The sequence below is a fragment of the Saccoglossus kowalevskii genome, chromosome 14 (assembly GCF_978046115.1).
Source record: "Saccoglossus kowalevskii chromosome 14, keSacKowa6.1, whole genome shotgun sequence".
Taxonomy (NCBI): Eukaryota; Metazoa; Hemichordata; class Enteropneusta; family Harrimaniidae; genus Saccoglossus; species Saccoglossus kowalevskii.
The window spans coordinates 11,124,960-11,151,130 of NC_140654.1; the positions used below are offsets into that span (position 1 = coordinate 11,124,960).

Here is a 26,171-nt window from a genome sequence, read left to right on the forward strand (position 1 = left end):
ATTTTATTTTTTTACATAATTTAATACTGAGACAAAATGGCCTTTGTGGCACCAAAACCAGAAATGTATCATAATACCACGCAGAATGTATAGTTGGCTCAAAATTCATCCCTCGCTGTTTAGGTGTTATTCCTCTGTGTCGACATAAAAAACTTACAATAATTAAAAACAAAAAGTGGAAGAGAAGATACTAAAAAAAGTATTATGACTGTGTTTTGTGTCTGTCCCATTTTCGGGAATAAATTCCCCGTCCACAGTCCCGAGTTTGCTGCGTTTAACCACAGTCCCTCTAGACCGTACGAAACATACAAAGAAATCCGGCCTACAAAAAACCCATACAACCGGCCGGCCGGCCCACAATGCAATGCAACGCAGTCAACACGTTCAATATGGCGGCGTGTTTCTGCGGTAGTAACGGAAGCACATTGTCCTATACTTTGTTAATTTACTGAAGACGATAACGGTAAGTCAGCTCAATTAGAATTCCAATCTATACACTACATTATTGCAGTTATTGTCTCGATAGAGCACTCGCTCTTGTGCATTTACTATGGAGAATAATAACCTGTGAAACGTGTTAACGTGATTCCCCCAAACCCAGGCGTAAATTCATGACCGGGGATTTCCCGGTGGTTGCAGATAGCTCTGTTTTTTAACTGCCTATATTGTTGCGTTCTGATTTAATAAGACGATCTGAAATTGCTGACATTACTTTCAAATTGTAGATAATCTATTGTGACCGACAGAATGCAAGTCTATCACGGGGAACACGTGGTTCATTGCATAACATTGCCATTGGCCGGAGACTCGAGTCGTACAGAATACGTAGAGATCGACGTACAGCCTACGTCGTAGTACTGTACTTTCTGCCAAGAAAGGAATTGCACTCGTGGATGTTGCTAGCTGTGAATATGGATTTAATCCAATGGTGTCCACTGTGTGAAAGAAAGGGGATTAAAAAGAGGATTAAATTGTTCCAGGTGAATTTGGAGGAAGCCTTGTCTATGTGCGAGAACAGCGAGGTGAGTTTTGTTTTGACATCTTCACTTTATTTATACTAGCGAGCAGTACTAATTAAATACAATTGTACATGACTGATATTTATTTAGTGCTTCATACGAGAATATGTTAAAACTTGTACATATTTGTGACATGAATTTCACATTATCAATAAATAAAATAGATAAAATGTATGTTGTGTTCAAATACACAATGTGTTCGATATACGCAATGTTCTGTTTGATATATGCAACATCTTGTTTGATATGTCAAGTTTGATATACACAATGTGGTGTTCGATATAGGCAATGTGGTGTTCGATATAGGCAATGTGGTGTTCAATATACACAATGTGGTGTTCGATATAAGCAATGTGGTGTTCAATATACGCAACATGGTGTTCCATATAGGCAATGTGGTGTTCGATATAGGCAACATGGTGTTCTATATACACAATGTGGTGTTCGATATAGGCAATGTGGTGTTCAATATAGGCAATGTGGTGTTCAATATACACAATGTGGTGTTCGATATAGGCAATGTGGTGTTCAATATACACAATGTGGTGTTTGATATAGGCAATGTGGTGTTCGATCATATAGGCAATGTGGTGTTCAATATTCACAATGTGGTGTTCAATATAGGCAATGTGGTGTTCAATATACACAATGTGGTGTTCAATATAAGCAATGTGGTGTTCAATATACGCAACATGGTGTTCCATATAGGCAATGTGGTGTTCGATATAGGCAACATGGTGTTCTATATACACAATGTGGTGTTCGATATAGGCAATGTGGTGTTCAATATACACAATGTGGTGTTCGATATAGGCAACATGGTGTTCTATATACGCAACATGGTGTTCGATATAGGCAACATGGTGTTCGATATAGGCAACATGGTGTTCTATATACACAACATGGTGTTCTATATATGCAATGTGGTGTTCGATGTATGGAACGTTTGATATGCGCAACATTTTTTGCGACTGCAACACAAAGTAGTTTTGAAGTACTTGATTTTTCAGTACTTCACTCGTCTCTTTGGTAATACCATTTAGATTTGAATATTATCGTCTTGCATATTTTTGATAACTTTCTTTTTCTGCATTGTTTTTTTTCAGTGTCCTTACCCCTTGGGAACCATGTCATCTGCTAATATCCTTATCCAGAGAAAGGCATCAGAAATTGCCAATGTAAAGCGGAAGAAAAGGAAAAGAGGGGTTGAAGAGATAAGTTTTAGAAACAAGAAACTCGCTAAAGGTCCTGGAAGTGTATGCAGTGAGGTCCCATCTGTGTCCGATGTATCTAGTGTGGTAACCACCAGCGAGTTGGATGATCTATTAGAAATGTTGAACAATGACACCTTTGAGACACCCACCAATACGGAGACAGAATGTACTGTTCCTAGTGTTGACAATATAGTTCAGTTCCCATCTGACCAGAGTAACGACTATCTTGCATCAACTGACGCGTCACCTGTGTCTAGTGCGGAAAGTACAAATACTGTTCGTATGAGTGCTTCTAATAGTATCCCGGTTGAGAAGAAACCATTTAGAAGGAAGGACTTCAAAGGTTATGTTTCGGGAGAGAAGTCTCAAGGATTAGAACAGACTAATAGTAAAACAGGGTATAGGATAAATATGCAGGCTGCTTTGCAATGGCAGAACAGGGACGCTCTCTGCTGGCTTGATGTTCTCTTATGCTTGTTAGCCCATAATAGAACTTTACAGAAGAGTTTAAAACAGTTGAAAGTATCCGGAAAGTCACTCGTAAAAGAATTGTGCGATACTTACAATAAAGCGATTGGGCTCATGCCCCAAGGTGATACGAAGGGAGCTGAATTTGGAAAGGTGAATAAACTGCTTGCTGATGTACAAAACAAGGTGTGGTCCTCGTTAAAACCCAAGATGAGATGCCGAATTGGTCAGGCAGAAAGTCCAGTATTTGCACTGCCACTACTGCTGAAACAAAATACTGCTGTCCAGGATTTGTTTCTTCTAAAATACCACTGGGACTTTGTGTGTCAGAAATGCAACTATAAACAAGTCAATCAGTAAGTGTTCTTGAATCTTGATGAATTTTATTTATTTTTTTTTAAATGTTTTTTTTGGTGCCAGGCGACAGTTCTGGACAATTATTGTCACTGTTGTCTCTCCTGACGTTTTTTTTTTTATGTGCAAATTGCAAGTGTTAGTGCTGACACATAGTGTCTTGATGAATTATTTATAAACAAACTTTGGAAAGACTTCCTTGGGGCCCTCACTTCTAACTCTAATCTTAACATTGCCCCTCCAGTGCCCACCCCTATTTTAATTGTATATGTCCCTCTTCAGTATAGTTATCCGGAGGGGCCGGGCATACACAATTACATTATGGGATTTTGAAGGGTTAGGGTCAGGATTAAGGTTAGGAGCGGGGGTCTTAAGGATGTCTTTTCCAAACTTTTTATGCAGCTAAATTTCCAGTAATCTGTTTAAAGTGTACTAGATGTCAAATAAAAACAAAACACTTGGGGATGGATGGTGGTCAATCAGTGTGTAAAAAAGTGCTTTGTGTTTTTAACCTACTGTTTGATCTGTGATCTCAAGAATAACATCTAAAGCTAGTTATCTTGGATAATATATATCTGTTTTGAATTTTTGACAATAAATTCATTGTGCATTTATGCTAACTGTCTTTACAATAGTGAGAAATACCCGATTGTCCAGTGGGATTACCACAATGGACAACAGTCCACATGAAAATACAGTTGCTCAATTAATTTTATTTGTGCTTAGCATTTTGAACACTTAATGTAAACTTTTGCCTCCTTCCACAAAATAAACCAAGAATTATAACATTAGTCATAACAACTTGCACAATTCTTTCTTTTTTCAGCCATGAGAAAATGTTGCCAACTTTTCCCAATGTATGTGATGATTTTAATTTATATCAACCTGGTTTTCTGAGACCTTGTTATCGGTGCAATACGACAGGTCAGAAAAGTACAATGAAATACGACAGGTAAGAGCTTACAGGTTGCACAAATTCAAGGGCGTATAATTCCTGTAGTCATGTATTGGTGAAATGTATTGGGAAGGAATACAAATTAAAATATTAAGAGTTTATGTAAATTAACATAAACATTACATTAATTTGGCAGTTCAGATGGCTGGCTAGAGACCAATTTAGTTTTAAAAATGCACCATAAACTATTCTTGAATATTAATTTGTTCTTGGGCATGCATGGACCTTGTTTCTCTTATTACCAGTACTCTAATCTGAATCAAAATGTCTGACAAGTGGCCATTTTGTGGGTGATTTTGGTATCAGCTACATGCCTGGACAAAATGTTTAGAACAGAATCAGCGAACTTCATTGTGTGGAGTGCGGTCAAACCCTAGTGGCAGCCACGTTAGTTTTTATTATTAAAGGACGTTTATGTGCGTAATCATTCCATATATGGAATTGGCTTTTCCTAATATGGTAGGATAAAAATACCCCGTAAAATACCACGAAATTACTGCACGCTGTAACTTGTGGCGTTACGGTGACAGATGTATTATTTGTTTTATCCTCATTTCAGGCTACCTCCGTGCATTGTGATGCATTTTGTAGAGGGTTTACCTTCAGCTGACTGCAGTCAATATACGTTTACTCATGACGAGTGGGAATATGTAATAACGAGTGTGGTGGAGTACAGAGATAACCATTTTATAGCGTGGTGCAGAGATATTGAAAGTAAGTGATTATTTGCTTAAAGTAAGTCTTGATGGTGCCCTCTATGGCTGACTCCCACCCATGCTGCCGAGCCACATGAGGGCTACCATGCCAATATCTGCCTCATATTGTTTAAAATACCCAGATATTAGAACTCTTAAGAGTAATGCATCTTTTATGACTTAAGTTAATTCTAAAATGCAAGGTACCTATCATGAAACATGGTTCTGTGAAACTGGTTCTTAGTTTTACAATCTTGGATGGATTACAGGAGTTTTCCATTTTGAGTCCGCTTCCACATTCACTAATTGAACTGAACTGAATTATGCCAACTTGGGTGCAATAATACCCACAAGTATGGTCTGTCTATCGAATGCAGTGATGTTTAAGTATGCTATTGGGCCATCCCGAGTACATAAGAAATAGTGCATATGTAATCACTATCTGCAGCACAGAATCTTTTTCATCGTTTATAATTTCTTTTCGTTGCAGGTGATTGCTGGTTGAAGTGTGATGACTTAGATTCACCTCTCTGTCAGTGGAGTAAAGAACTACCAAACATTAAACCAAATGAAATACACATGGTGCTATGGGAACGACAGGACACAGGAGGATCATCACGAATTGTACCACAGCACAAAGTTACAACCGACCAACTGCTGGATTGTCATAAAACTAATAATTGTAAAAATACTTGTGTTAAAGAATCAAGTACTGCAATGGTTTCTCCTATACTTACAGATAGTTTGCCCACATCGGTTTCTAAACTCAATGCTGTTTCATCACACAGTGCGATCTCAACATCACCACACGCGGCAAATGGGAAGCTTCGCCAGCACACAAATCCCACAACTTCAACTCAGGGTTCACATAACGTTAAACTTGTTTCCCCCGAAACAACAAATACTATTTCTATATCAAGTAATCGAAAAGCGATTTCATCTATGCATATAGAAAAATCTTATCTACGTGACAATTTTATTACATCATATACTGGGAAGCAGGTCATTGTTACTGCGAGACAGAATGCTCCAAATATACCAACACTGCCAATTGGAGGAGACAAAAACACAACGTCTGGTAACGCTAAGTTTGAAAAAAACAAGATCATGTCAAATAGACATGCGTCAAGCAAACAAACTAATTTAAAAGAGCCAACCTCAAAGAAATCAACGCAATTGAATATGGACTTGATCATGAGTAGCTTGAACAAAAAGAGTGATCGCATAACCATATCTACCCCAAGAACAGGTTCGGTTGTGCGTGCACCGACCACTCCTGCCACGTTGCAATCTTCAGCGAAGATTGTTCCAACGTTCAGTACCAGCAGAACGGTGAGCTTAACAAAAGTTGGTCACAAAAAGGAGTTTGCAGGGTACCTTGCTTGCAAGAATGTGCCAAAGTCAGATGCAAGTGCACTCCCTAATGTGGCAGTAAAGAATACCAGCAGAGCTTGCTACAATCCAAAAAGTCAGTCGACTCTTCTGATAGAGATTCCGAAAGAGTTACCACTGAAAAGTACAAGCATGAAACCGAATACAGTGCGGCCCAGCAGATGCGGAAGTATATCTTTTTCAGATCAGAGCAGCCCAAGTACTGTGTCAGAGTGCAGTTCTGTGTCTTCACGTGATGATGCAATCCACAGCATCCAAGACGAACTTTGTAGAGCTTTAGACATTACGGATGGTGCTCTGTCTGCAGAGAGTTCTCGACTGTCTAGCCCAATTGATGAAGGATTTCTCTCGTCTTTCTTCTCGGATGATGCGTCTAAAGCGTCCAGACTGATGGATGAAATCATGGATGAGATTGCTACTTTAGGAAGCTGACAGTGGTTATTTATTTGTTACCCTTATTAGGAGGGTTAGATATTTGAGGCAGGTGTCTGTCGTTCATATTGTAATAAGTCCTTTTGCATGGCCATATCTAGTGGTTTAAAACTTGAAAAACATCATTCATCAGCGATGTTGTCATTATACATGCTAATATTTAGTCTGGGTTCCAAAGTTTGAGAAAAAGTCTGTCTGTTGTCGTTGTCGTTGGATAGCAATGGAACAATCCTTGCTAAAAGTCTGTCAAGGTTGTCGTCATTATCTTTTGCCTGATAGACTGAAGTAATATTTGTGATGTTAAATCCTGTCCTTGCTAACTTATTTTGAGTAACTATGCAGAGCGCAACAGGAGTCAATCTCGTACTGATGTCTGTCTCTGGATGGATGCCTCAAAACTCCACAAATATCTCGAGAACACTGGATGGAAGGGAACGTAATTAGATACACTGATAAACTACAGACCTGATTTGATTTTAATACAAGTATGTGCATGTTAATTAGGTAATTTGCATACTAATTAACTACATTCAGTACGTTTTTCACACAGTAGCTTTCTCAAGTACATGCATACTGTTTTTATTACACCATATACTGTGTGTTGTTGAATGTTTGGCATCAATCTGTGCATTTTAATTAGCTAATTTACATAATTGTTTCAAATGCATATTTTTCAGCAGTTTGATCAAATCATTGACACTTTATACATGCTTTTTGTTTGTGTAGATGAATATCTACAATGTAATTACCCTTCAGCTATATACTGTGGAATACTTTATTTTCGCTGGAATTAATTTTTGCTGAAAAGGCTTTTTGAGGATTTTGTATGGAATTTATTTTCACTGATTTTTTATGAGTTTAATGTGAAATATAGGAAAAAAACTATATTCGCTGGATTTTATTTTCACAGAATCATCCCTTCAGCGAAAATAGCGAAAATAAATTCCAAGCGAAAATAAAGTATTCTACAGTATTAATAGTAGTACATATCTGATACTATCATTAGATTGTAAGAATGGAGACAGTCAATTTTACTATAATTAGTTAAAATGTTTTAAAAATAGGAGTTCAATAATTTATATATAATAATCTTATGTGAATACAAACCAGTTTCATTTTTTATTTTTCAAAACAAATTCAAATTTTTTTCTAAATAGATTTAAATGCGACATCACAATATGGAGAACTTGATCATTTTATGATGTTACTCTATATAAAAGCACAATTAAATTACCTTAAATTAGCCATATGTAGAGAATTTGAAATAGACACACCTTGCATATTCATGATTACATCAAATTGCTATGTAGGTAGGCAACACATTTTATAATAACTCGTACAGTGTTTTTAAGCAAAATCACTAGAAAACAAAATATTTGCAATAATAGCCCCTTTAAAGTAAATTTAAGTTTATTTGCATATTAAATATCTTGTCTGTGGACTAAATGTATAACCCAGAGAAGAACAAACTCTGATTCTAATTAAATAAACAAGTATTGTGCAGTAGAATTTGAACCTAGAATTTGTCGTTTATCTCATTTTACGGGAGTATTTTCAGTCGTGTTTTGGTTTATGTCTAATTACTCAAACTTTAAAGCGAGAGGGTCGCCACCTGTGTGCACGGATGAGAATTGAGTCCCAACCGACGATAACAACACGCGCTAAAAACGCAAAGGTCATGGGTAGACACTTGTTTGTAAGCAATGACATGCTATGGCCATCTGAAGCATGCGCAAGTGACTGCTTTATTGAAGGTTTTGTTGATATACAAAAGGCAAGGTTTTTTTACTTCAGCTATGAATGCATGTCAGTTTAGTTATCTGGATAACTACCAAAACTGCTACTTCACTTCTGGATCACTACAAATAATAAAGTAGCATGACCTTTCACCTAAAGTCAACATGATTCATCTATCAAAAATTGATTGATGATTTATAAGATGAAGGTATACAAGTGCGTGAAATGGGATGAAGATCTCGCCCACATCTTTCTGGGAAAGGTAGTCTTTGAATAATGTTTGTGCTGAATCGCGAAGCATTTTATACATGCCTGCTTGAATGCAGCAATGAATTTGCTAGTTTCAGTTTACGCAATTAGACCTGTAAGCGCCAACTGCATTCCGTAAAGCTTTTGGTTAGAAATGGGTTTGATTGAAGCACACTAAACGACTGCTCTACATGGTAGTTAGAAGAGCGTAGGCCTGTCTTGTGTATCCTTGATAATGCATTGTGGCATTCAGTCGGTGAGAAACTTGCGAGCAGCATAGGCATATTTCTTTCGTCGTTCAAGTATTAAACAGGTTTTTTTGTTTAATTGCATAGATAAAATAAAATTACTGCTTGTGTCGTTTAAGTGGTCTGAAGAAATTCAGAGATCGGTACAATAAAATATTTACCTTCTTTTATAGCGACTGTATTTTTGTACATTGATTTGGAAATGTTGCAAGTATTTATGTAACTTTAAATCTGGCCAACTCAATCTCCTTGTTGGTCTGTTTTCTAGAATAAGTTGCTCGCAATACGATCTTGTAATAATAAATTATGAAAATCTATCTGACGATTGTGCTTGTTTTTTCGTTGTATGAGAGTAGCAAATTAAAACTCAACTTGCGTTGGTATTGTCAACTAATTAGTGCAACACTAGTTCTACAAGACTGTACCTACTTGCATCGGTATTGTCAACCAATTAGTGTGACACTAGTTCTACAAGACTGTACACTACTTGCATTGGTATTGTCATCCAATTAGTGTGACACTAGTTCTACAAGACTGTACACTACATGCATTGGTATTGTCATCCAATTAGTGTGACACTAGTTCTACAAGACTGTACACTACTTGCATTGGTATTGTCAACCAATTAGTGTGACACTAGTTCTACAAGACTGTACACTACTTGCATTGGTATTGTCAACCAATTAGTGTAACACTAGTTCTACAAGACTGTACACTACTTGCATTGGTATTGTCAACCAATTAGTGTGACACTAGTTCTACAAGACTGTACACTACTTGCATTGGTATTGTCAACCAATTAGTGTAACACTAGTTCTACAAGACTACACTACTTGCATTGGTATTGTCAACCAATTAGTGTGACACTAGTTCTACAAGACTGTACACTACTTGCATTGGTATTGTCAACCAATTAGTGTGACACTAGTTCTACAAGACTGTACACTACTTGCATTGGTATTGTCAACCAATTAGTGTAACACTAGTTCTACAAGACTGTACACTACTTGCATTGGTATTGTCAACCAATTAGTGTGACACTAGTTCTACAAGACTGTACACTACTTGCATTGGTATTGTCAACCAATTAGTGTAACACTAGTTCTACAAGACTACACTACTTGCATTGGTATTGTCAACCAATTAGTGTGACACTAGTTCTACAAGACTGTACACTACTTGCATTGGTATTGTCAACCAATTAGTGTAACACTAGTTCTACAAGACTGTACACTACTTGCATTGGTATTGTCAACCAATTAGTGTAACACTAGTTCTACAAGACTGTACACTACTTGCATTGGTATTGTCAACCAATTAGTGTAACACTAGTTCTACAAGACTACACTACTTGCATTGGTATTGTCAATCAATTAGTGTAACACTAGTTCTACAAGACTGTACACTACTTGCATTGGTATTGTCAACCAATTAGTGTGACACTAGTTCTACAAGACTGTACACTACTTGCATTGGTATTGTCAACCAATTAGTGTAACACTAGTTCTACAAGACTGTACACTACTTGCATTGGTATTGTCAACCAATTAGTGTAACACTAGTTCTACAAGACTGTACACTACTTGCATTGGTATTGTCAACCAATTAGTGTAACACTAGTTCTACAAGACTACACTACTTGCATTGGTATTGTCAATCAATTAGTGTAACACTAGTTCTACAAGACTGTACACTACTTGCATTGGTATTGTCAATCAATTAGTGTAACACTAGTTCTACAAGACTGTACACTACGTGCATTGGTATTGTCAACCAATTAGTGTAACACTAGTTCTACAAGACTGTACACTACTTGCATTGGTATTGTCAACCAATTAGTGTGACACTAGTTCTACAAGACTGTACACTACTTGCATTGGTATTGTCAACCAATTAGTGTAACACTAGTTCTACAAGACTGTACACTACTTGCATTGGTATTGTCAACCAATTAGTGTGACACTAGTTCTACAAGACTGTACACTACTTGCATTGGTATTGTCAACCAATTAGTGTAACACTAGTTCTACAAGACTACACTACTTGCATTGGTATTGTCAACCAATTAGTGTGACACTAGTTCTACAAGACTGTACACTACTTGCATTGGTATTGTCAACCAATTAGTGTGACACTAGTTCTACAAGACTGTACACTACTTGCATTGGTATTGTCAACCAATTAGTGTAACACTAGTTCTACAAGACTGTACACTACTTGCATTGGTATTGTCAACCAATTAGTGTGACACTAGTTCTACAAGACTGTACACTACTTGCATTGGTATTGTCAACCAATTAGTGTAACACTAGTTCTACAAGACTACACTACTTGCATTGGTATTGTCAACCAATTAGTGTGACACTAGTTCTACAAGACTGTACACTACTTGCATTGGTATTGTCAACCAATTAGTGTAACACTAGTTCTACAAGACTGTACACTACTTGCATTGGTATTGTCAACCAATTAGTGTAACACTAGTTCTACAAGACTGTACACTACTTGCATTGGTATTGTCAACCAATTAGTGTAACACTAGTTCTACAAGACTACACTACTTGCATTGGTATTGTCAATCAATTAGTGTAACACTAGTTCTACAAGACTGTACACTACTTGCATTGGTATTGTCAATCAATTAGTGTAACACTAGTTCTACAAGACTGTACACTACGTGCATTGGTATTGTCAACCAATTAGTGTAACACTAGTTCTACAAGACTGTACACTACTTGCATTGGTATTGTCAACCAATTAGTGTAACACTAGTTCTACAAGACTGTACACGACTTGCATTGGTATTGTCAACCAATTAGTGTAACACTAGTTCTACAAGACTGTACACTACTTGCATTGGTATTGTCAACCAATTAGTGTAACACTAGTTCTACAAGACTGTACACTACTTGCATTGGTATTGTCAACCAATTAGTGTGACACTAGTTCTACAAGACTGTACACTACTTGCATTGGTATTGTCAACCAATTAGTGTAACACTAGTTCTACAAGACTGTACACTACTTGCATTGGTATTGTCAACCAATTAGTGTAACACTAGTTCTACAATACTATACACTACTTGCATTGGTATTGTCAACCAATTAGTGTAACACTAGTTCTACAAGACTGTACACTACTTGCATTGGTATTGTCAACCAATTAGTGTGACACTAGTTCTACAAGACTGTACACTACTTGCATTGGTATTGTCAACCAATTAGTGTAACACTAGTTCTACAAGACTGTACACTACTTGCATTGGTATTGTCAACCAATTAGTGTAACACTAGTTCTACAAGACTGTACACTACTTGCATTGGTATTGTCAACCAATTAGTGTAACACTAGTTCTACAAGACTGTACACTACTTGCATTGGTATTGTCAATCAATTAGTGTAACACTAGTTCTACAAGACTGTACACTACTTGCATTGGTATTGTCAACCAATTAGTGTAACACTAGTTCTACAAGACTACACTACTTGCATTGGTATTGTCAATCAATTAGTGTAACACTAGTTCTACAAGATTGTACACTACTTGCATTGGTATTGTCAATCAATTAGTGTAACACTAGTTCTACAAGACTGTACACTACGTGCATTGGTATTGTCAACCAATTAGTGTAACACTAGTTCTACAAGACTGTACACTACTTGCATTGGTATTGTCAACCAATTAGTGTAACACTAGTTCTACAAGACTGTACACTACTTGCATTGGTATTGTCAACCAATTAGTGTAACACTAGTTCTACAAGACTGTACACTACTTGCATTGGTATTGTCAACCAATTAGTGTGACACTAGTTCTACAAGACTGTACACTACTTGCATTGGTATTGTCAACCAATTAGTGTAACACTAGTTCTACAAGACTGTACACTACTTGCATTGGTATTGTCAACCAATTAGTGTAACACTAGTTCTACAATACTATACACTACTTGCATTGGTATTGTCAACCAATTAGTGTAACACTAGTTCTACAAGACTGTACACTACTTGCATTGGTATTGTCAACCAATTAGTGTGACACTAGTTCTACAAGACTGTACACTACTTGCATTGGTATTGTCAACCAATTAGTGTAACACTAGTTCTACAAGACTGTACACTACTTGCATTGGTATTGTCAACCAATTAGTGTAACACTAGTTCTACAAGACTGTACACTACTTGCATTGGTATTGTCAACCAATTAGTGTAACACTAGTTCTACAAGACTGTACACTACTTGCATTGGTATTGTCAATCAATTAGTGTAACACTAGTTCTACAAGACTGTACACTACTTGCATTGGTATTGTCAACCAATTAGTGTAACACTAGTTCTACAAGACTACACTACTTGCATTGGTATTGTCAATCAATTAGTGTAACACTAGTTCTACAAGACTGTACACTACTTGCATTGGTATTGTCAATCAATTAGTGTAACACTAGTTTTACAAGACTGTACACTACTTGCATTGGTATTGTCAACCAATTAGTGTAATACTAGTTCTACAAGACTGTACACTACTTGCATTGGTATTGTCAATCAATTAGTGTAACACTAGTTCTACAAGACCGTACACTACTTGCATTGGTATTGTCATCCAATTAGTGTAACACTAGTTCTACAAGACTGTACACTACTTGCATTGGTATTGTCAATCAATTAGTGTAACACTAGTTCTACAAGACTGTACACTACTTGCATTGGTATTGTCAACCAATTAGTGTAACACTAGTTCTACAAGACTACACTACTTGCATTGGTATTGTCAATCAATTAGTGTAACACTAGTTCTACAAGACTGTACACTACTTGCATTGGTATTGTCAATCAATTAGTGTAACACTAGTTTTACAAGACTGTACACTACTTGCATTGGTATTGTCAATCAATTAGTGTAACACTAGTTCTACAAGACTGTACACTACTTGCATTGGTATTGTCAACCAATTAGTGTAACACTAGTTCTACAAGACTGTACACTACGTGCATTGGTATTGTCAACCAATTAGTGTAACGCTAGTTCTACAAGACTGTACACTACTTGCATTGGTATTGTCAACCAATTAGTGTAACGCTAGTTCTACAAGACTGTACACTACTTGCATCGGTATTGTCATCCAATTAGTGTAACACTAGTTCTACAAGACTGTACACTACTTGCATTGGTATTGTCAACCAATTAGTGTAACACTAGTTCTACAAGACTGTACACTACGTGCATTGGTATTGTCAACCAATTAGTGTAACACTAGTTCTACAAGACTGTACACTACTTGCATTGGTATTGTCAACCAATTAGTGTAACACTAGTTCTACAAGACTGTACACTACTTGCATTGGTATTGTCAACCAATTAGTGTAACACTAGTTCTACAAGACTGTACACTACGTGCATTGGTATTGTCAACCAATTAGTGTAACGCTAGTTCTACAAGACTGTACACTACTTGCATTGGTATTGTCAACCAATTAGTGTAACGCTAGTTCTACAAGACTGTACACTACTTGCATCGGTATTGTCATCCAATTAGTGTAACACTAGTTCTACAAGACTGTACACTACTTGCATTGGTATTGTCAACCAATTAGTGTAACACTAGTTCTACAAGACTGTACACTACTTGTATTGGTATTGTCAACCAATTAGTGTAACACTAGTTCTACAAGACTGTACACTACTTGCATTGGTATTGTCAACCAATTAGTGTAACGCTAGTTCTACAAGACTGTACACTACTTGCATCGGTATTGTCATCCAATTAGTGTAACACTAGTTCTACAAGACTGTACACTACTTGCATCGGTATTGTCAACCAATTAGTGTAACGCTAGTTCTACAAGACTGTACACTACTTGCATTGGTATTGTCAACCAATTAGTGTAACACTAGTTCTACAAGACTGTACACTACTTGCATCGGTATTGTCAACCAATTAGTGCAACACTAGTTCTACAAGACTGTACACTACTTGTATTGGTATTGTCAACCAATTAGTGTAACACTAGTTCTACAAGACTGTACACTACTTGCATCGGTATTGTCAACCAATTAGTGTAACACTAGTTCTACAAGACTGTACACTACTTGTATTGGTATTGTCAACCAATTAGTGTAACACTAGTTCTACAAGACTGTACACTACTTGCATTGGTATTGTCAACCAATTAGTGTAACACTAGTTCTACAAGACTGTACCTACTTGCATTGGTATTGTCCACCAATCAGTGTAACACTAGTTCTACATAGGAACATGCAACATATTAGAATAGCATGTGTGACATGTGAGCCAAAAATATTGCTTTGATTTAAAGTACAGCTCCTACTAAAAAGATTATACCAGAGTTTTAAACTGGTCATTCACATACTCGATATATTAAGTGATTGTTATTCGAATAGTAGAAATATGGTACACAACAAAGTTTTTAATAATTGTAGCGAGATTCACACAATGATAAAACTGGAGACAGCTACGATATTTCACATACTACAAAGATATAAATTAAATCCCAAACAAACATTTGTACATTTTAGTTTCATTTGTTAAATATTTATTCCATGTATACAAATTCTTCTTAATGTATAAATAATGACAGTATTAGTATATTATTATCTGTATAATGTACAATTATTATAATTCAACAGTTTAATTACCATCATTTGTATAATTCTTTGTATATTAATCAATGCATTGACCCTGTTTACATAAAAGAAACCCCAGTAGTGCTCTTTTTAAAAAAAAATTTCCCCTGCCCATTGGTCCCAGATTAATTTTGAAAATTAAAATAATGGTGGGTCAAATTAAACAGAAATATTGTGTTCACAAAACAAACACTTATTAAAATAAAAAAAGATGAGATGAAGAGTTTAAATATTGACAGCTAAAATTTTTTATGTATTTTGCATAATTTCTGTGACCAAATCAACATGTTTTATTAGTTTTGATCAACATTTTTGAAAAATGGATGAATGATATTATGCTGATTTTGCTCAAAGGGTTAATACCTTGAGTAGCCTGCTCATAAATGATAATACCCAGAATTACTTCTTTTGCAATAAATTGTAGTCTAAGGCAACCTAATTTTTAAAATAATGGTTATATTCAAGTGGATAGTGGCCATTTTGTCAGTATTAAAATGCTTTTACCATATTTCAGAGATAGTTCAAGGCAGAGATATTATGCTTTATCTCAAATTGTAGGCTGATGATGAGTTACTTTTGTTGTTTTGATTTATTTTTAAAATCTGGGTTTTAAAAATTTTCCAAAAAAATGCAATTTTTCTTTAACATTGTGTTCTATAGAATTGTTCTATAGATTTTTTAATTAATTATGAGTAGGCTTCTTCATTAAAACGCTGTAAATAATTAAAACATACACACACCAAACATAGTCTCTTTGTTTAACAATTAACCCCTCCCACCCCTCTGAATGGAAGTTTACAAGTGCGAAAAAAAAGAAGGAACAACATAGTAATTGAAACCACACCCCCCTATTGGTAAATGAAGAGATTATGTTTTATATGCGAATCTTTCAATTATCAATGCCCCCTGGTAGAACATCTGTATCACTGACAATTTGAATATGTAAATGTATTGATTGCACTGATTACAGTGAAAGCAGAAAAAAGTATAATGTACAGTATAACTCAATAAATACAGAATATCAAATAAATACAATATACTAATTAAAATAAGTATATGGATTTGAAATATGATCTTTGACATGGTATCTATGAAACATGATTTGGCATCAAAATGTGGAATACAAGTGTATCCATCTATCCAAAATAAACAGAAAACGTTTTGTTACAACAAAACCAATTATTGTGACTTAATATATGTAAATATAATTTGAGATATATTAGTACTGCGGATTAAGAAGTTTATTTTAAATGGTGTTTCAATGACAAACCGTACACATGTATAACTGCACATTATCTATGTTTAAATATTGTAAGAAATGGAATACAGGGTAACAATAATTTGCAATTTTTAGATGACAGAATAATTTTATGCTCAAATCACCAATGTCATTATAATGAGGTTATACCTTCTGAGTACACCGCTCTACTGATATCAGCAAAATATAAATATATATATAAAAATTACATATTTTAAATTCAAGTCTCCCATCTGTGTGGAGTCTCAAGTAAAAAAAAAGTACAATATATACACACACTGTTTGTCATTTGTAAGCCTTTGAAGTAATGGCAAAGTCAGTCAAAAATACCCGGAACACGTCTTGAAAAAAAAAGTCTGTGCCTATTGATTTACTAATTAAAAACTGAAAATGGAATAACCAAATATTAATATTCATTTGCTTCTTGATAGAAAAATATTTTCACATCTTTATGAAGTGAAGATGTGAGCTTTATTAAAAAGTAAACCTACCACGTTTACATGACAGATTTCTAATAAAAAAGTAAACTGCCAACCTTTAAATGACAGATTTCAATAAAAAGTTGTTGTATTTTGTGACACACTTCAAATAAAGTATACTTGTATAAGGTTTATACGACTTTTTTTTCATATAAAAAAAAAGGTGTGTTTTAATTATTTTCACAAAATTTAAAACTCTAATGCTAGACATGATAGATTTGCAAAAAAACAAGATTCACATATTTCTGATACTGATGGAGAATTAATACTGCACTGGAAAATTTGTCAGGAAAATCTCTCTAAATTGAAGCTTGGTTCCATCCATAATTATTGCTAGTTCAAATGGAAAATTGATTCGTTTGTCGTCACTTGTATGCTGTATACACCTGCAACACCATCCAGTTTGTAGATGCACAAGCAAATGGTTTTGAATAAAGTTTGAATTTAAAAAAATTATACATTTTCAAGATATTGTCAAAACTATATTCAATGATGGCTGGGCTGCTAATGATGCGTAACCAGGCAACCTGATCTTCACTGAAAAGACCACCCTGTTTAAATATGGCAGTAACACTTGCCTTCTATATACGCTATGCAATGCAAAACTGAGCTTCAAAAATCAAAAACTATTCCTGTTGTCTGCTGCAAGAAGTCATAGTAGTGCCTAACTTCTGTGTAGGCTGCTGGGTTACGAGCAGATCCACATGTTGTTGTCGTACTGGTCACACCCAGAACATACCATTTGTTGTCCTCACCAAGGTAATTCAAAGGACCGCCACTGTCACCCTATAAAAAAGTTAATGAGAGAAACATTACATACAATACATCAAATTGATCCATGTTTAAAGGTAGAAGCCTACTCATTTGTTTTGAGAAATGATGGTTGTATTTTAGTGGAAAGTCGCCATTTTGACACTATTGCAACATTTCTATGGCAGAAATATTATGCAATATCTCAAAATCTAGATGGAGTACTTTTTGTTGTTCTGAATTATTTAAAAAATCTGGGTTTTAAAAAGTGTCAAAAAATGCAATTTTTTTTAAAATTGTGTTCTATGGAATTGTTCTAAAAATAGGAATTTTCAAGAAATAAAAAGCTTAAAGCGTGGTGGTCGTCGCGCAGTGCGTGTTCGAATTTCATGTAAATAAACAATGTATTTTACACGCGTTGTATACGTTGCTATGAGTCCCATATCGAACAGGATGCTGCATGACGACTGCCACCCTTTAACTGTAACACACAAAATAATTCTATTTAATTGTACCATGGGACATTAGCTTCATGATTGTACAAATAAATTAATGAACATTGTCATGCGATTTATGACCAATTTTGTCAAAAATTATGAGTAGGCTTCTACCTTAATTATTTTTTTATTGTAGGTAGGAATGAATAAAAATCGGGATATGCAAGGTACTCTTCCAAAAGCAAAATTTACATCAATAAGTAGACTTAATTTTCCCCCCAGAAAGAACCAGGATATGTGACTTTTTATGATGAAAAAGTACCAGGATGTGTAACCTTTCAGTGGTCATAAATAGACAGAGGGCAAATTTCTACTGATAGTGAATTTTTACCCCCAGAAAGTACCAGGATGTGTGACTTTTTATGATGAAAAAATACCAGGATGTGTGACCTTATATGATGAAAAAAAGTACCAGGATGTGTGACCTTTTAATGCTAGATGTCCATGTGACATTGTAATGGTCATAAATAACTGGGACTTACATGACATACACCCAAGTAGCCACTCTTAACACCAACACAGATGGTCTTCTCAGTTGTAAATGCATAATAATAGGAACATGCATCATCTGGCATTAATGGGATTTTAGCTTCTTGAAGTACCATTGGTACTCTCCCTGTCAAAAGAAGTGTTGATAAATATAAGATGGGAAGTTTCAAGGCGGTTATGTTACTGAGCATGCTGACTGTTCAATAGTAGGAAACTCAATTTTATATTTTGTGAATATGTGGTTGCGTAGAGTGGAATTGCCAGAAACCTTGGAAACATGGAAACCTTGGAATGTATGGAAACCTCGGAAACATGAAAAGTTAAAATTGGCAGGGACCAAAATTGAAAAAATAAGTTAGGGGTTAGGGTTAACCCTAATGCCATAGAAAGTTAAAATGGGCGCTGACGATATTTCATCACCCTCTGATTGGCTGATTTTATCACCTGACCACATGACCTTTGCTAAACTCAAGCGAGTCTCCCATATTTTCTCAATTTCGTTTGTAGAAAGGTCTTGAATTTTTTAATGATTTAAATTATTTACAGCAATTAAAATTGGCAGGGACCAAAATTGAAAAAATAAGTTAGGGGTTAGGGTTAACCCTAATGCCATAGAAAGTTAAAATGGGCGCTGACGATATTTCATCACCCTCTGATTGGCTGATTTTATCACCTGACCACATGACCTTTGCTAAACTCAAGCGAGTCTCCCATATTTTCTCAATTTCGTTTGTAGAAAGGTCTTGAATTTTTTAATGATTTAAATTATTTACAGCAATTCCAGGCACTGATTTGACGCTGAAGTAGTGCTAAATATAGATACCATTGTACAATAGGTTACACACTTTGTTTTCACATTTACAGAAGTTGTAACTAGAAATATTAACATCGGCTGCAAATCAGAGGACTGATTTACAGATATTGCCCACAATGTTTCCTGTTTTTGCTACAAAGTCTGATGTCGTCAGACTTTGCGGCGCATCTGTCTTTCAGTTACTTTTGGTCAGTCATCGTGTTTATTGTGTTTCTACAAATCGGCATTTGTGCAAGTTGTTTAAACACCACGATGGAGAAGTTGAAGTGGAACAAGAGTTGTCGATTTGTATTTTCGTAGACTGTCATTTGCTGAGATTGGAGGTCAAAGTGGTGTTTCAAAGCAGACAGCTTATAATATCGTCAAACAGTTTGTTACCACCGAGAGTATCCTGCCAGGAAAGCGTGAGAGCGACCAATCCACGACTAAAAAAACTAATTGACAACGTTATAGACTATGTTGAATATTATAAAACATTGAGACCACGCATTTACGGACAAAAACTACTTGAAGACTGTTATGAACGGTGGTAACCCTCCCCCAGACGTGTGATCGTGCGTTGCTAGTTATAAGCTTTTTAAAGCGATTATTTGGTGGCACATCAACTATTTGGTTCTCATCGTCGACGAACTAATAATTGAATAACACCCATTCTACTTATGTATTCAATTTCATTATTGATATACTGGACATTTGTTGCAGGCAGCTTTCAGTTATATAGATCGGCGTGATACGGATATTTCCATAGTAGGAGTAATGCACTTCATTTGATCAATAATTATGTCATGATCAGTCAGTCAGCTGGTTCTGTAAAATATCTCTACCAGTAACTAACGTTCTTTACAATGCCACCACTTTATGCACCCCTCTCATGGAAATAACATGTGACGCAAATTGAAGTATGAAAGTAAGATGAGAGCCTTGACCGTTTATTGGAGGAGGAATTCAAAACTAATGTACCGCCACTTTTATGGGCGGAGCATTCTTCCGGTGCGCTTCAAATTGCAGACATGCTGTCTGCATTATTTGTAACAACTTCTGTAAATGTGAAAACAAAGTGTGTAACCTATTGTAGTAAGTTATCAACATCTAGCACTACTTTGGCGTCCAATCAGTGCCTGGAATTGCTGTAAATTGATTGAATTTGATCCTATAACTTTTCATGTTTCCAAGGTTTCCATACTTTCCAAGGTTTCCATGTTTCCAGCAATTCCACTCTACGCGTGGTTGACAAGAACCTGTTGTTAATTTGCACCAGAAGGTAAAAGAATGATGTTGATGTTATTATTAAGTATACAATGTTAGTTTATGCAATTCTGTCACAGTAGATTTTGAGCTAGTGCTGATTTGGTATGACATCATTTGTTAAAGGGCAGTGGTAAAATGTCATGTAAACAAACAATATATTTTACACGCGTTGTGTACGTTGCTATGAGTCCCATATCGAACAGGACGCGGCACGACGACTGCCACCCTTTAAACATGGGGCATGCTTGTTGGCCAACATTGTTTGAATGGTATTGAACTTACCATATTCCCATACTGTACCCCAGCCTGTTGCCCAAGCGTAATCCCCTTCTGAAACAGTGAAGTTTGCTTGGGGTAAACACACTGGTAGTATTGAGTCACTGTACACCAATGGTTGCTCCAACTTCATTAAAGCAATATCATTGTGGAAGCGATTCATACTAAATATAGGATGGATATGTACTTCAGAAATTTTCAATCGCACTGCGTTTTTATCTGTCAGGTCATTCACACCAGCTAGAGCAACGACTAGATGTGGATCTACAGGCAAGACGTCTTTTCCTTCAATAAAGCTGAATACAAAAAAATTATACATCATGACTTACATTTACCGATAAATACCAATGACTTTGAATATCACTTACACATTACTGATAGTACATATAATACACTGACCCATGACGGTGGTCACCCTTTTTGTTTAACCCAACTACAGGATTATAACTTGGATCTACTGAGTTCGTACACTACCATTGATCGGTGTATTTTTAAACATGTATCAGCTGAGTGGTGGAAAATTGATCACATTTCCACAAAAGTGCAAATGTTGACCCCAAAATTTGACCTAAAATTTGCAAAATAATTAATAATAATAACTAATACAACACTTAAACAATGCAATGCCAAAATAGCTTTTAATTATGCCGGTATTGGTTTGAGTTTCTACCACATGTTGGGTATAGTGGTGGATCATATTATTTGAATTCCTCTTGTACATTCTACGTTATTGAGTAAAAAATAAGCAACACATGGCAGAATAACAAAATATACACAGACTTCTAGACAAACAGAATAAAACACCAAGTTGGGCAGCACATACCCAAATATCTTATCAAAGAAGGACATTTTCTGTCGTCTCTCAGCATGTGACTTATCAAACACATTATTTTACCACCTCTGGAAACATTTAATTTAATAATTTAGTTTATGTACAATTTCATTTCTTGATTGCTAAAACTTACGCGCAGTGAGCTGCTGTTAAGATCCACTGTTCATCTATAATGACACCTCCACAGAAGTGACTGCCCTCAAACTGGAGTGAAACCTGCCATGGCCAGGAACCAGGCACTGCATTGTCTCCACCTACGATTCTATTGCTGCTTGAGGGTATACTGCCACATTCTATAGAAGGTAATACAAATAGAAATCATACAGTAATCATAAAAACAAAATTGTAGAATATTGATGAATATTGTTGAACATTGGTGAACATAGAATATTGATGAACATTGTTGATGTTGTTGAATACTGATTAATGTTTTTGAATATTGATGAATGTGTTTGAACATTGGTGAATGTTGTTGAATACTGATTAATGTTGTGGAATATGGATGAATGTTGAACATTGGTAAACGTGGAATATTGATGAATATTGTTGAACATCGGTGAAGTTGTTGAATACTGATTAATGTTGTAGAATATTGATGAATGTTGTTGAACATCGGTGAAGTTGTTGAATACTGATTAATGTTGTGGAATATTGATGAATGTTGAATAGTGATGAATATTGTTGAACATTGGTAAACATAGAATATTGATGAATATTGTTGAACATTGGTGATGTTGTTGAATATTGATGAATATGTTTGAACATTGGTGAATGTTGTTGAATACTGATTAATGTTGTGGAATATTGATGAATATTGTTGAACATCGGTGAAGTTGTTGAATACTGATTAATGTTGTAGAATAGTGATGAATATTGTTGAACATCGGTGAAGTTGTTGAATACTGATTAATGTTGTGGAATATTGATGAATGTTGAATAGTGATGAATATTGTTGAACATTGGTAAACATAGAATATTGATGAATATTGTTGAACATTGGTGATGTTGTTGAATATTGACGAATATGTTTGAACATTGGTGAATGTTGTTGAATACTGATTAATGTTGTGGAATATTGATGAATGTTGAATATTGATGAATATTGTTGAACATTGGTAAACATAGAATATTGATGAATATTGTTGAACATCGGTGAAGTTGTTGAATACTGATTAATGTTGTGGAATATTGATGAATGTTGAATAGTGATGAATATTGTTGAACATTGGTAAACATAGAATATTGATGAATATTGTTGAACATCGGCGTAGTTGTTGAATACTGATTAATGTTGTAGAATATTGATGAATGTTGAATAGTGATGAATATTGTTGAACATCGGTGAAGTTGTTGAATACTGATTAATGTTGTGGAATATTGATGAATGTTGAATAGTGATGAATATTGTTGAACATTGGTGATGTTGTTGAATATTGATGAATATGTTTGAACATTGGTGAATGTTGTTGAATACTGATTAATGTTGTGGAATATTGATGAATGTTGAATATTGATGAATATTGTTGAACATTGGTAAACGTGGAATATTGATGAATATTGTTGAACATTGGTAAACATAGAATATTGATGAATATTGTTGAACATCGGTGAAGTTGTTGAATACTGATTAATGTTGTAGAATATTGATGAATGTTGAATAGTGATGAATATTGTTGAACATCGGTGAAGTTGTTGAATACTGATTAATGTTGTGGAATATTGATGAATGTTGAATAGTGATGAATATTGTTGAACATTGGTGAATATTGTTGAACATTGGTGATGTTGTTGAATACTGATTAATGTTTTTGAATATTGATGAATGTGTTTGAACATTGGTGAATGTTGTTGAATACTGATTAATGTTGTGGAATATTGATGAATGTTGAATAGTGATGAATATTGTTGAACATTGGTTAAATATAGAATATTGATGAATATTGTTGAACATTGGTGATGTTGTTGAATACTGATTAATGTTTTTGAATATTGATGAATGTGTTTGAACATTGGTGAATGTTGTTGAATACTGATTAATGTTGTGGAATATTGATGAATGTTGAATAGTGATGAATATTGTTGAACATCAGTGAAGTTGTTGAATACTGATTAATGTTGTGAAATATTGATGAATGTTGAATAGTGATGAATATTGTTGAACATTGGTAAACATAGAATATTGATGAATATTGTTGAACATTGGTGATGTTGTTGAATACTGATTAATGTTTTTGAATATTGATGAATGTGTTTGAACATTGGTGAAGTTGTAGAATACTGATTAATGTTGTGGAATATTGATGAATGTGTTTGAACATTGGTGAAGTTGTTGAATACTGATTAATGTTGTGGAATATTGATGAATGTTGAATAGTGATGAATATTGTTGAACATTGGTTAAACATAGAATATTGATGAATATTGTTGAACATTGGTGATTTTGTTGAATACTAATTAATGTTGTGGAATATTGATGAATATTGTTAAACATTGGTGATGTTGTTGAATACTGATTAATGTTGTGGAATGTTGATGAATGTTGAATAGTGATGAATAATGTTGAACATTGGTAAACATAGAATATTGATGAATATTGTTAAACATTGGTGATGTTGTTGAATACTGATTAATGTTGTGGAATATTGATGAATGTTGAATAGTGATGAATATTGTTGAACATTGGTGAATGTTGTAGAATATTGATGAATATTGTTGAACATCGGTGAAGTTGTTGAATACTGATTAATGTTGTGGAATATTGATGAATGTGTTTGAACATTGGTGAATGTTGTAGAATATTGATGAATATCGGTGAAGTTGTTGAATACTGATTAATGTTGTGGAATATTGATGAATGTTGAATAATGATGAATGTGTTTGAACATTGGTGAATGTTGTTGAATACTGATTAATGTTTTTGAATATTGATGAATGTGTTTGAATATTGATGAATGTGTTTGAACATTGGTGAATGTTGTTGAATACTGATTAATGTTGTGAAATATTGATGAATGTTGAATAGTGATGAATATTGTTGAACATTGGTAAACATAGAATATTGATGAATATTGTTAAACATTGGTGATGTTGTTGAATACTGATTAATGTTTTTGAATATTGATGAATGTGTTTGAACATTGGTGAATGTTGAAGAATATTGATGAATATTGTTGAACATCAGTGAAGTTGTTGAATACTGATTAATGTTGTGGAATATTGATGAATGTGTTTGAACATTGGTGAATGTTGTAGAATATTGATGAATATTGTTGAATACTGATTAATGTTTTTGAATATTGATGAATGTGTTTGAACATTGGTGAATGTTGTAGAATATTGATGAATATTGTTGAACATTGGTGAATGTTGTTGAATACTGATTAATGTTGTGGAATATTGATGAATGTGTTTGAACATTGGTGAATGTTGTAGAATATTGATGAATATTGTTGAACATTGGTGATGTTGTTGAATACTGATTAATGTTTTTGAATATTGATGAATGTGTTTGAACATTGGTGAATGTTGTAGAATATTGATGAATATTGTTGAACATTGGTGAATGTTGTTGAGTACTGATTAATGTTGTGGAATATTGATGAATGTGTTTGAACATTGGTGATGTTGTTGAATACTGATTAATGTTCTTGAATATTGATGAATGTGTTTGAATGTTGTAGAATATTGATGAATATTGTTGAACATCGGTGAAGTTGTTGAATACTGATTAATGTTGTGGAATATTGATGAATGTTGAATAGTGATGAATATTGTTGAATATTGATGAATATTGTTGAACATTGGTAAACATGGAATATTGATGAATATTGTTGAACATTGGTAAACATAGAATATTGATGAATATTGTTAAACATTGGTGATGTTGTTGAATACTGATTAATGTTGTGGAATATTGATGAATGTTGAATATTGATGAATATTGTTGAACATTGGTGAATGTTGTAGAATGTTGATGAATATTGTTGAACATCAGTGAAGTTGTTGAATACTGATTAATGTTGTTGAATACTGATTAATGTTTTTGAATATTGATGAATGTGTTTGAACATTGGTGAATGTTGTAGAATATTGATGAATATTGTTGAACATTGGTGAA

At 34.7% G+C, this 26,171-nt stretch overlaps 2 protein-coding genes across 2 annotated transcripts in view; one reads left to right on the forward strand and one right to left on the reverse strand.

The window, feature by feature from the left end:
• The first annotated feature begins 343 nt into the window (after positions 1-343).
• LOC102809415 (SUMO-specific isopeptidase USPL1-like) lies at positions 344-9,085 on the forward strand. Its single transcript, XM_006818303.3, has 6 exons — positions 344-463; positions 726-1,022; positions 2,126-3,057; positions 3,882-4,007; positions 4,570-4,724; positions 5,196-9,085. The coding sequence occupies exons 2-6, from the start codon at positions 894-896 to the stop codon at positions 6,527-6,529; spliced, it is 2,676 nt and encodes an 891-aa protein (XP_006818366.2). The 5' UTR covers positions 344-463; positions 726-893; the 3' UTR covers positions 6,530-9,085.
• Positions 9,086-15,174: 6,089 nt separating this feature from the next.
• The window catches only part of LOC100377183 (uncharacterized), a 100,660-nt gene continuing 89,663 nt past the window's right edge, over positions 15,175-26,171 (reverse strand). The window contains exons 62-65 of the mRNA XM_085507458.1: positions 22,188-22,347; positions 21,229-21,518; positions 18,878-19,011; positions 15,175-17,934 (exon numbers count right to left, since the gene is read on the reverse strand). Coding sequence (XP_085363584.1) covers positions 17,761-17,934; positions 18,878-19,011; positions 21,229-21,518; positions 22,188-22,347 — 758 coding nt within the window. The 3' untranslated portion in view covers positions 15,175-17,760. The remainder of the gene's footprint in view (positions 17,935-18,877; positions 19,012-21,228; positions 21,519-22,187; positions 22,348-26,171) is intronic.

Bases quoted from the DNA above. Each gene is read 5' to 3' on its own strand.
- LOC102809415 (XM_006818303.3), top strand. From the start codon at position 894: ATGTTGCTAGCTGTGAATATGGATTTAATCCAATGGTGTCCACTGTGT. The intron at 1,023-2,125 runs GTGAGTTTTGTT...GTTTTTTTTCAG, and splicing joins CTATGTGCGAGAACAGCGAG to TGTCCTTACCCCTTGGGAAC. The intron at 4,725-5,195 runs GTAAGTGATTAT...TTTTCGTTGCAG, and splicing joins GTGGTGCAGAGATATTGAAA to GTGATTGCTGGTTGAAGTGT.